The 12,544-nt window shown below is 41.8% G+C and overlaps 2 protein-coding genes across 2 annotated transcripts; both read left to right on the top strand.

The window, feature by feature from the left end:
* The first annotated feature begins 143 nt into the window (after positions 1-143).
* LOC121879117 (vicilin-like seed storage protein At2g18540) lies at positions 144-9,411 on the top strand. The gene is made up of 5 exons (XM_042385667.1): positions 144-200; positions 7,836-7,927; positions 7,991-8,134; positions 8,316-8,694; positions 9,193-9,411. The coding sequence occupies exons 1-5, from the start codon at positions 144-146 to the stop codon at positions 9,409-9,411; spliced, it is 891 nt and encodes a 296-aa protein (XP_042241601.1).
* Positions 9,412-9,580: 169 nt separating this feature from the next.
* LOC121879116 (vicilin-like seed storage protein At2g18540) lies at positions 9,581-11,978 on the top strand. Its single transcript, XM_042385651.1, has 4 exons — positions 9,581-9,659; positions 10,281-10,506; positions 10,664-11,089; positions 11,726-11,978. The coding sequence occupies exons 1-4, from the start codon at positions 9,581-9,583 to the stop codon at positions 11,976-11,978; spliced, it is 984 nt and encodes a 327-aa protein (XP_042241585.1).
* Positions 11,979-12,544: the final 566 nt, after the last annotated feature.

The following is a 12,544-nucleotide window of genomic DNA, read 5'->3' as shown; positions in this document are numbered from 1 at the left end:
ATCAGTGTGCTTCGTTCGGTTACGTATTTAGCGACCATAAGTCACGGATCAATTTGTTGATATTTCTTAGAGGTGATAACAACGTTATGTCGTCAGCCAGCCTAAGCATGACAGCTGTCTGTCCATTATACGCATGGGCTAGCATGGGAGAATACACATCCACTGGCCTGAGGGTCAAAGTAGAACCACAAGAGAAAGACGTGCGTTGGCAGGAAGCACACGGCGAAAATGGTCTGACACAATAAGCTCTTGGCTACTTTCCTTCTGGTTCTCAACTGACGGTGGAAGACGTGTGACTCACCTGCACATCGTCTGAAGAGTAGATGCCTGGCCATGAGCAGGTAGAAGCTGCTGCGTGCGTATTGAGTAAACACCAGAGGCGTTCTGTGACGGGTGATAGGATCTCGGAGTGACCAAACTCTTCCTGATAATACATACAACATACTAATTTGTGAAGGTCAGGGAGTCAGTAGTCAAAGTCACGTGTTCTAATCTAATATACTATAGGAATAGCCGTGTGTGTGTCTGTCTGTCTGTTCTGGGCAGCCAAGCTGGCACAATCGTTTTTCATCAAACTTGGTGGAAAATCGCAAAAAATTCGTAGAGTGGAACAAACCTGGTCCCATGTCGATGGTTTTCTTTAGGAAGGCATTAATTAACCATTTATTTACACTGGAAAACGATGCAAGTCTATGGACTTGGCGCACCCTCATTCGCTGTACGCTGTCACAAGCGTTCAAACTTTCACCGGCACAAAGGGCCCTTGATCACTTGTATGCTACTAAAAATTGTTGCCACACAGTACATGAAATTCAGGCATAATATATCACAGTATATTCAGTGTCCACTAAACGTATACTGTACACGATACTTTCCCAAAATCTATATGTTAAGTTGACACAGACTTTACACAGAACACCATCTCTTCATTTTTAACGGTTGAGGTCAAAGGTCAGCATCACAATATCGTTTTGTAATAAAATACCTCCAGAATATTTGGTGCGATATATATACATGGTATCTCGGATCACCGAAGATTAAACCCCTCCAGCTTATATCGCTCGAATTAGCCGTCCTGGCGTATGTTATGTTAGATTGTTAAGTTGGGTTTGGTGTGTGGTTAGATTGGGTTAGGATTTGGTTAAGTTTGGTTAAGTTAATTGTGGGTTAAGTTTGGTTAGGTTGGGTTATGGTAAAATAAGCTATAGTATTTCCACGCTATTCTGGCCCGTAAGCCACGCCTCTTTTCTATACAAATAGCTGATTGGTTCATAGAAAATTCAAACTGTTCATAATTGTTAAGCAGATCTGTTATTATCTAAAACAATGTTAAATATCTAAACTATCAAAATGCAAAATGATTTCTAAGGTATTAGCACTTCAGAGAGGATGTCAAGAAATGTTTAATAACTTATCATAAAAGGTCGTATAAATACGCGCTTATACACGCGCAGTCCTGGGGGCGATAAGACGCTCAGGGAACCAATCAGCTATTTGTATCTGTGGTGTAATGGTCAGCATGCTCACCTCGCAAGCTAGTGAACCTGAGTTCGATCCCGGGCAGGGTGATCCTATAGGCAGAGTTCTTTGCTATTTGCCTCTGTCTACCCAGCATGTGATTGGGTCCTGGATGTTAATCGATTTGTTGTTCGTGCTCCGGGGGTAATGGTTAGCCAGTGCAGTTGGCGAGTTGTCCAGTCTTCTCGGACTATTCTTGACGACTGGGTCATGCAGCTCGTTAACAGGGTGTGGTTTGTTGTGTTGGCGACAGCTTCTTACCTTAAACAAATTCACGCCTTGGAGGCCCTTGTGCTTGTGCCGGTTAAGTGGAAAGATGGTATAGGAGTGATCTTGATGTAGGTATTACGTGAATGTAAACATTGTTGAATACACCTCTTGTGTTGAGTACACCCCAGACGAGTTTAATTTCCTTGGTATGAGGGGGATTAAGTATTTTCTTATCAAGTGAGAGCATGTATATGAGAGAATTATTGATTATTTTACGATTTAGTATTTCCACCATCTGTATGGTGTAAGCATGCCCCACCATCACGTGTGGTGTATGTCGTTCCCCCACCATGTATCATATATTTGGGTGAATACTGATGGGAATCGGAATTATTTCATAACCTCCTACGCTTCCACTGACACCTATCCTTCAATATATATTTTCTTTCACTTCCCTCACATTGGAGTTTCTCTTTGTTCCCCTCACAACTACGCACAGGGTTCTCAGCTCTGGGTGATAAAAGCATAGTCAGTAATGCTGAAATAATCATAGTAATAACATTTTTTTTTTTGTGGTCTATGTCATTTTGGTGATTAGTGGATGGGGTGAATGAATAAGTGGAGAGGCGTTCTTTAATCAAAGAAAGAAACAAAAAGTATGCTATATGTAATTCGTAATACAACAGATTAAAAAATCCTTGATTTGTTGGTTATTGAGACGATAAACATTCCACCACAAAAAGAAAACAAAAAATATCGCATACGCAAACTGAGACCGACTCATCAAAGGTTGTGCACCAACAAGTTCAATTATTTTCACAGAGAAGAACGAATCAATCAATAAGCCCTAGTTTATTAACCTGGGATGCCTGACTTATCAAAGATTCGTAGGTCAAGGGACCGGAGAGCCGCCCCCCTTATAGAGTAGAGACGAGGTATAAAGTGCGTCACTAACGGTAGCTCTCTCTCTCTCTCTCTCTTACTACTTAAAGATGTGTTATCGACGGCGTCAAAGACTTCTATTGTGAGCTTATGTCGTGACCTGCCTGCCTTTGGGTGAGGCTGCTGAGGTTTATGTGGTGATTAAGGAACCTTGCACACACACACACACACACACACACACACACACACACACACACACACACACACACACACACACTCACATCACTCTCTCTGTTTCTAATATTACATTTTAACCCGTTTACCTGTGGTGTTATATTTTATTATCTTAATTATGTTGAAATTATCATTATATAATGTTAATGTTGGTAATGATAAGACTAATAGTGCTACTACTACTATTACTATACTACTAATACATCAGATCTCTATTACTACTACAACACCCAAACTCTACTACTACTACTACCACTACTACTACTTTTTTTTTAATAACGTGGCCTCCAGCCTCCCCAATAGCCACCTTCGCCACCATTTAATTACCTTAATATTTAATATCCTAATACAAGTAGCTATCCTATCTGTGTTAAATTAGTTGAGCCGCAGATCTATGCGGCATTCAGTGACTGTAGCCTCATATGTCAATATCTGCGGCAGTTGTTGGAGTTGGGGCAGAAGCTCTCGTTCCCCTGAGGCGGAGAAAGCCGACCAGGAGGAGAGAAGGACAGTCGACATCTCATCCAGGCTGTAACGAAACTTCTGGACTGCTGCTACTGGAATCACCTCCGCAGGTCTGCGTAGAAACATCTTGCACTTGGTCCCATCCACCAGGTTGTGAACACTAGAGGGTGAAGCTGCCTTGATCAATGTTTTGGATTCTCTCCCATACGCCCTTCTCTTGTCGTTCTCGTTCCTCTATGTACGCATCAGGACTGGGTTGAAGTCCTATGTTGGAAGATCTCACTATCAATGGAAGGAGGGTCGGTTCTACATGACATCCCGGCAGATTTCCTTCCTTGCTTTTTGCTGTAGGTCCCTTTACTTCGTCATGCCTCATGCATATGAAGCCCTTTCTTACACCATGGCGTGATCGCCGTCATAGGAAGAGCCACACCGTGGGAGGGGCAAACCTTCTACTAGCCGACCGTACCGTAGAGCATTGGCATCTGTAAATTCTTGTTTGTTAAGACTGAAACCATTGCCCTTATCGGTAACGTAGTTAACCAGCTCGAGCGCCCACCTCCTGCGCTGTAGCTACTTTTTATTTTAAATCTCTGGTACTTGGAGCAACAGTTGCTGCAACTTATCAATTGGCCATGCTGTCGTTCTGTCGTAATGGACCTTCTAATCTTGTTTACTTCACTGGTATCCACCTCCCCTGTTGCTTTCTGGGCTATTATGTGGTCCATGAGGGCTGCCGTGAGGTTAACTGGGTTTTGATGTTTGGTGGCAGCAATCTCCTCTGGATTGGTCAATCCCATTCCTCCAGCCTCGGTGGTAGTGCAAGTAGTGATCTTTCTGCTGGGGTTAAGTGAGATGTTTCACTAATTTGGAATGAAATTGATGCTCGATAGCTTCTTCCAGAGGGGTGTAGGGAGGATAGTGCGCATCAGGTAGTTCAGCGATGCTTGACTCCACATAACAGAGAATAAAATCATGAACGTAACAAAACAGATCCTGACAAGAGGTGGGTTAAGCTGATTAAGGTTACGTAAAATAGACGAGCTAGACTTTTTGAAGAGCGTGGTAAGAAGATGTTTTTACTCTTTTTTGTTCTTCTAGATTTCTCTCACTCTTTGACAATCTCTCACTCTTTCTTTCCCAAACTAACTTCAACATTATTTCTCTCTGGTTCACTCTGAGTATCTCTTTCCTCTCTCCGTTTCTTTCTATCACTCTCTCATCGATAAATCTTGGGCCCGAGTGTCGGTAAGATAGAGTGTCAGTGTAATTGAAGCTATTTTTTTCCGGACATCATTTACTACGATTTTCTTACGTGGAATCTTTTCATTGTATGACCAGCGTTGAAAAGGTGAAGCCGAGATGATCTGTACCAGCACTATACCGAGGCCTGTACCAGCACTATACTGAGGGATTTGTACCAGCACTATACCGAGAGAACTGTACCAGCACTACCAAGAGGAACTGTACCAGCACTATACCGAGCCTGTACCAGCACTATACCGAGAGGACTGTACCAGCACTATACCGAGGCCTGTACCAGCACTATACTGAGAGGAACTGTTACCAGCGCTATACCGAGCCTGTACCAGCACTATACTGAGAGGATCTGTACCAGCACTATACCGAGCCTGTACCAGCACTATACCGAGCCTGTACCAGCACTATACTGAGAGGAACTGTACCAGCGCTATACCGAGAGCCTGTACCAGCACTATACTGAAGGCCTGTACCAGCACTATACCGAGAGCCTGTACCAGCACTATACCGAGCCTGTACTAGCACTATACCGAGAGGACTGTACCAGCACTATACCGAGAGGACTGTCACCAGCACTATACCGAGAGCCTGTACTAGCACTATACCGAGAGGACTGTACCAGCACTATACCGAGGACCTGTACCAGCACTATACTGGGGGGTCTGCACCAGCACTATACCGAGAGGACCTGTACCAACACTACCGAGAGGATCTGTACCAGCACTATATACTGAAGGGATCTGTACCAACACTATACCGAGATTCTGTACCAGCACTATACCGAGAGGATCTGTAGCCAGCACCATACCGAGAGGATCTGTACCAGCAACTATACCGAAAAGGACTGTACCAGCACTATACCGAGATTCTGTACCAGCACTATACCGGGAGGATCTGTACCAGCACTTTACCGAGAGCCTGTACCAGCACTATACCGACAGCCTGTACCAGCACTATACTGAGAGGATTTGTACCAGCACTATACCGAGAGCCTGTACCAGCACTATTCCGAGAGGACTGTACCAGCACTATACCGAGAGCCTGTACCAGCACTATACCGAGAGGAACTGTACCAGCGCTATACCGAGAGCCTGTACCAGCACTATACCGAAAGGAACTGTACCAGCATTATACCGAGATTCTGTACCAGCACTTTACCGAGAGCCTGTACCAGCACTTTACCGAGAGCCTGTACCAGCACTATACCGAGATTCTGTACCAGCACTATACAGAGAGCCTGTACCAGCAGTTTACCGAGACTTTAGTGGCTGTGTGAATCATCCCAGTAACTGAATAGTAATTTTTGTTTGAAGCGAATTTCGTATAGTAATTTGTGAATGTTGTGTCGATGTTCAGGGAATTCTTAACGAAAAAAAGAGGAAGGAAAAGATGTGTTAGACAGAGTTATTTATGAAACGTATTAGTGGGTACCGTAACACACACACACACACACACACACACACACACACACACACACACACACACACACACACACACACACAGTCACACACACACACACACACACACACACACATACACACACACACACACACACACACACACACACACACACACACACACACACACACACACACACACACACACACACACGCAGGGTTTAGTTGGTGTCTTTCCAATATACAAACTCGATGATTATTTTGTTTTATTGTCATTGTTAACGTCAGTATTGTATAACGTCACATTGTTAACGTCAGTATTGTATAACGTCACATTGTTAACGTCAGTACTGTATAACGTCACACTGTTAACGTCAGAATAGCGTCACAGTGTTGTTCGTTCACCACGTCAGTGTAGAGAATAATTCTAGGAAAAACATTAAATTCATATGAGTTGAAGATGGTGTCACATTTTGTCTACGTGAGACATTGTAAGCTTTAACGTTTTATTTCCTGTATATTATAGTTCATTACCGATTAGTTTGGTTCATTACAGTTTAGTTTGGTTGATTACAGTTTAGTTTGGTTCATTACCGTTTACTTTGGTTCATTACAGTTTAGTTTGGTTCATTACCGTTTAGTTTGGTTCATTACCGTTTAGTTTAGTTCATTACAGTTTAGTTTGGTTCATTACCGTTCAGTTTGGTTCATTACAGTTTAGTTTGGTTCATTACCGTTTAGTTTGGTTCATTACAGTTTAGTTTAGTTCATTACAGTTTAGTTTGGTTCATTACAGTGTAGTTTAGTTAAGCACGCTTAGTTTAGTTCATTACCGTTTAGTTTGGTTCATTACAGTCAGTTTTTGGTTCATTACAGCTTAGTTTGGAATCTATTACCCTTTTTAGTTTGGTTCTAATATAGTGTAGTTTGGTTCATTACCGCTTAGTTTGGTTCATTATGCTTAGTTTGGTTCATTAATGTTCAGTTTGGTTCATTACCGATTAGTTTGGTTCATTACAGTTTAGTTTGGTTGATTACAGTTTAGTTTGGTTCATTACCGTTTAGTTTGGTTCATTACAGTTTAGTTTGGTTCATTACCGTTTAGTTTGGTTCATTACAGTGTAGTTTAGTTAAGCACGGTTTAGTTTAGTTCATTACCGTTTAGTTTGGTTCATTACAGTGTAGTTTAGTTAAGCACGGTTTAGTTTAGTTCATTACCGTTTAGTTCATTACCGTTTAGTTTAGTTCAATACAGTGTAGTTTAGTTAAGCACGGTTTAGTTTAGTTCATTACCGTTTAGTTTAGTTCAGTTTAGTTTAACCCTAAATACAATATCATTACAATATAAACATAATTGTGTAACACTAAAGGTTGGATCGTTTACCGAAAGTTCCTCTTGAGACGGAAATTTTACCAGATCGTTCTCTGTGTGTGTGTGTTGACAGTAGCTTATTTCATTCCCCCAGGCTCATATGACGACATAGTAAAAGCCACGTGTGATTGTCGGAGGGGAAGGAGGCGGCTGTCAAGTGTTGTTGTACTTGTGTGGTGGAATGGCCTCCAATACTGAGAGACTTTATGTCCTAATAGGCCCCAATACTGAGAGACTTTATGTCCTAATAGGCCCCAATACTGAGAGACTTTATGTCCTAATAGAGATTCTTAACACTTAAAGTTTCACACCTAATTTTTCTGATAAAATTTGTACGTATTCTCTCTCTCTCTCTCTCTCCCTCTCTCTCTCTCTCTCTCTCTCTCTCTCTCATTCTTTGTTGTTAGGTTAGGTTAGGTTAGGTTATGTAAGCGGTACTGCGAGTCACCATACCGAGAAAATTATTACATGGTTCGTTTTGTCATACGTTTCTTCAGAAGGTCAACGTCGGGGTGAATAACAAACACGAGAACAAGAACAGCAAGAACAGAGACGAGACCAACTACAGAGATAACAAAGAACAACAGAGGCGAGAACAAGAACAGCAAGAACAGAGACGAGACCAACTACTGAGATAACAAAGAAACAACAGAGACGAGAACAAGAACAGCAAGAACAGAGACGAGACCAACTACAGAGATAACAAGAACAACAGAGGCGAGAACAAGAACAGTAAGAACAGAGACGAGACCAACTACAGAGATAACAAAGAACAACAGAGGCGAGAACAAGAACAGTAAGAACAGAGACGAGACCAACTACAGAGATAACAAAGAACAACAGAGACGAGAACAAGAACAGCAAGAACAGAGACGACCAACTACAGAGATAACAAAGAACAACAGAGACGAGAACAAGAACAGCGAACAGAGACGAGACCAACTACAGGAATAATAAAGAACAGAGACGAGAACAAGAACAGCAAGAACAGAGACGACCAACCCAGAGATAACAAAAAACAAACAGAGGCGAGAACAAGAACAGCAAGAACAGAGACGACCAACTACAGAGATAACAAAGAACAATAGAGGCGAGAACAAGAACAGTAAGAACAGAGACGAGACCAACTACAGAGATAACAAAGAACAACAGAGGCGAGAACAAGAAACAAGAACAGAGACGAGACCAACTCCAGAGATAACAAAGAACAACAGAGGCGAAGAAAAAGAAGCAAGAACAGAGACGAGACCAAACAGAGAAAAAGAAGAGAGAGAGACCAAAGAACAACAGAGGCGAGAACAAGAACAGCGACCAACCAGAGATAACAAAGAACAAATAGAGGCGAGAACAAGAACAGTAAGAACAGAGACGAGACCTAACTATTAGAGATAACAAAGAACAACAGAGACGAGAACAAGAACAGCAAGAACAGAAAGACGAGACCAACTACAGAGATAACAAAGAACAACAGAAAGTAGAACAAGAACAGTAAGAACAGAGACGAGACCCACCCACAGAGATAACAAAGAACAACAGAGGCGAGAACAAGAACAGCAAGAACAGAGACGAGACCAACTACAGAGATAACAAAGAACAACAGAGGCGAGAACAAGAACAGCAAGAACAGAGACGAGACCAACTACAGAGATAACAAAGAACAACAGAGGCGAGAATAAGAACAGGAAGAAATAGATTAGGACCAACTACAGAGATAATAAATAATGTTTATAAGGAGAACAAGAACAGCAAGAACAGAGACGAGACCAACTACAGAGATAACAAAGAACAACAGAGACGAGAACAAGAACAGTAAGAACAGAGACGAGACCAACTACAGAGATAACAGAACAACAGAGACGAGAACAAGAACAGCAAGAACAGAGACGAGACCAACGCATTGGAGATAACAAAAGAACAACAGAGACGAGAACAAGAACAGTAAGAACAGAGACGAGACCGCCAACTACAGAGATAACAAAGAACAACAGAGACGAGAACAAGAACAGTAAGAACAGAGACGAGACCAACTACAGAGATAAAGAACAACAGAGGCGAGTAGAACAAGAACAGTAAGAACAGAGACGAGACCAACTACTGAGATAACAAAGAACAAACAGAGACGAGAACAGAACAGCAAGAACAGAGACGAGACCAACTACAGAGATAAAGAACAAATAGAGACGAGAACAAAGGCAAGAGTCAGAGACGAGACCAACTACAGAGATAACAAAGAACAACAGAGATGAGAACAAGAACAGCAAGAACAGAGACGAGACCAACTAAGAGATACCAAAGAACAACAGAGACGAGAAACAAGAACAGTAAGAAATAGAGACGACCAACTACAGAGATAACAAAGAACAACAGAGACGAGAAACAAGAACAGTAAGAATAGAGACGAGACCAACTACAGAGATAAATAAAGAAACAACAGAGACAGAACAAGAACAGCAAGAACAGAGACGAGACCAACTACAGAGATAAATAAAGAACAACAGAGGCGAGAACAAGAACAGTAAGAAACAGAGATGAGACCCAACTACAGAGATAACAAAGAACAACAAAGAGGCGAGAACAAGAACAGCAAGAACAGAGACGAGACCAATCTGTTAAGAGATAACAAAGAACAACAGAGGCGAGAACAAGAATGAAAAGAACAGACGAGACCAACTACTGAGATAACAAAGAACAAATAGAGACGAGAAACAAGAAATAGTAAGAACAGAGACGACCAACTACAGAGAGATACAATAAAGAACAACAGAGACGAGAACAAGAACAGTAAGAACAGAGATGAGACCAACTACAGAGAGATAACAAAGAACAACAGAGACGAGAACAAGAACAGTAAGAACAGAGACGAGACCAACTACAGAGAGATAACAAAGAACAACAGAGACGTAGAACAAGAACAGTAAGAACAGAGACGAGACCAACTACAGAGATAACAAAGCATCAACAGAGACGAGAGAACAAGAACAGCAAGAACAGAGACGAAGACCAACCTGAGACAACAAAGAACAACAGAGGCGAGAACAAGAACAGCAAGAACAGAGACGAGACCAACTACAGAGATACGAAGAACAACAGAGGCGAGAACAAGAATAGCAAGAACAGAGACGAGACCAACTACAGAGATAACAAAGAACAGAGGCGAGAACAAGAACAGTAAGAACAGAGACGAGACCAACTACAGAGATAACAAAGAACAACAGAGGCGAGAACAAGAACAGTAAGAACAGAGACGAGACCAACTACAGAGAGCAATAAAGAACAACAGAGGCGAGAACAAGAACAGTAAGAACAGGAGGATTATCAACTGCAGAGCAACAAAGAACAACAGAGGCGAGAACAAGAAGAAAAGAACAGAGACGCATACTAACTACAGAGATAACAAAGAAATAACAGAGGCGAGAACAAGAACAGTAAGAACAGAGACGAGACCAATCTACAGAGATAACAAAGAACAACAGAGGCGAAAGAACAAGAACAGCAAGAACAGAGACGAGACCAACCCAGAGATAACAGAAGAACAAATGAGGCGAACGCAAAACAGTAAGAACAGAGACGAGACCAACTACAGAGATAACAAAAGAACAAACAGAGGCGAGAACAAGAACAGTAAGAACAGAGACGAGACCAACTACAGAGATAACAAAGGAACAACAGAGACGAGAACAAGAACAGCAAAGAACAGAGACGAGACCAACTACAGAGATAACAAAGAACAACAGAGGCGAGAACAAGAACAGTAAGAACAGAGACGAGACCCTCAACTTTCACAGAGGATAAATAAAGAACAACAGAGACGAGAACAAGAACAGCAAGAACAGAGACGAGACCAACCATAGAGATAACAAAGAACAACAGAGGCGAGAACAAGAACAGTGTAACAGAGACGAGAATAACTAAGAAGAGATAACAAAGAACAACAGAGCGAGAACAAGAAACAGTAAGAACAGAGACGAGACCAACTACAGAGAGCAAATAAAGAACAACAGGAGGCGAGAACAGTAAGAACAGAGACGAGACCAACTACAGAGATAACAAAGAACAACAGAGACGAGAACAAGAACAGCAAGAACAGAAACGAGACTTAACGGCAGAGATAAATAAAGAACAACAGAGGCGAGAACAAGAACAGTAAAGAACAGAGACGAGACCAACCACTGAGATAACAAAGAAACAACAGAGACGAGAACAGAACAGCAAGAACAGAGACGAGACCAATCTGCTAGAGATAACAAGAACAACAGAGGCGAGAACAAGAACAGTAAGAACAGAGACGAGACCAACTACAGAGATAACAAAGAACAACAACAGAGGCGAGAACAAGAACAGTAAGAACAGAGACGAGACCAACTACAGAGATAACAAAGAACAACAGAGATTTATATCAAGAACAGCAAGAACAGAGACGACTAACCACAGAGATAACAAAGAACAACAGAGACGAGAACAAGAACAGTGAACAGAGACGAGACCAATCTACAGGAGATAATAAAGAACAGAGACGAGAACAAGAACAGCAAGAACAGAGACGACCAACCCAGAGACAACAAAATATCAAACAGAGGCGAGAACAAGAACAGCAAGAACAGAGACGACCAACTACAGAGATAACAAAGAAATGTAAATAGAGGCGAGAAACAAAGAACAGTAATGAACAGAGACGAGACCAACTAAGCAGAGATGCAACAAAGAACAACAGAGGCGAGAACAAGAAACAAGAACAGAGACGAGACCCAACTCCAGAGATAACAAAGAACAACAGAGGCGAAAGAAATAAGAAGCAAGAACAGAGACGAGACCAAACAGAGAAATAGATGAGAATGGAGAGACGAGACCAAAGAACAAACAGAGGCGAGAACAAGAACAGCAAGAACAGAGACGAGACCAACTACAGAGATAACAAAGAACAACAGAGACGAGAACAAGAACAGCAAGAATAGAGACGAGACCAACTAAGAGATAACAAAGAACAACAGAGACGAGAACAAGAAATAGTAAGAACAGAGATGAGACCAACTACAGGATGCAACAAGAACAGAGGCGAGAACAAGAAGAAAAGAATTAGAGATGAGACCAACTTACAGAGATAACAAAGAACAACAGAGGCGAGAACAAGAAATAGCAAGAACAGACGAGACCAACTACAGAGATAACAAAGAACAACAGAGACGAGAACAAGAACAGTAAGAACAGA

This window comes from Homarus americanus, unplaced genomic scaffold, assembly GCF_018991925.1.
Source record: "Homarus americanus isolate GMGI-L3 unplaced genomic scaffold, GMGI_Hamer_2.0 scaffold10694, whole genome shotgun sequence".
Lineage (NCBI taxonomy): Eukaryota > Metazoa > Arthropoda > Malacostraca > Decapoda > Nephropidae > Homarus > Homarus americanus.
The sequence above is the reverse complement of the archived record's forward strand: the minus strand, read 5'-3'. Positions and strand labels throughout refer to the sequence as shown.

Excerpts from the sequence above, each read along its gene's own strand:
- LOC121879117 (XM_042385667.1), top strand. The coding sequence starts at position 144 with ATGGGAGAATACACATCCACTGGCCTGAGGGTCAAAGTAGAACCACAA. Across the intron at positions 7,928-7,990 it reads GATAACAAAGAACAACAGAG|AGACGAGAACAAGAACAGCA; the intron begins GCGAGAACAAGA and ends AAGAAACAACAG. Across the intron at positions 8,695-9,192 it reads TAGAGGCGAGAACAAGAACA|AGACGAGAACAAGAACAGCA; the intron begins GTAAGAACAGAG and ends ACAGAACAACAG.
- LOC121879116 (XM_042385651.1), top strand. The coding sequence starts at position 9,581 with ATGAGAACAAGAACAGCAAGAACAGAGACGAGACCAACTAAGAGATAC. Across the intron at positions 9,660-10,280 it reads AGAGACGAGAAACAAGAACA|AGATAACAAAGCATCAACAG; the intron begins GTAAGAAATAGA and ends GACCAACTACAG. Across the intron at positions 10,507-10,663 it reads CAGAGGCGAGAACAAGAACA|AGCAACAAAGAACAACAGAG; the intron begins GTAAGAACAGAG and ends TATCAACTGCAG.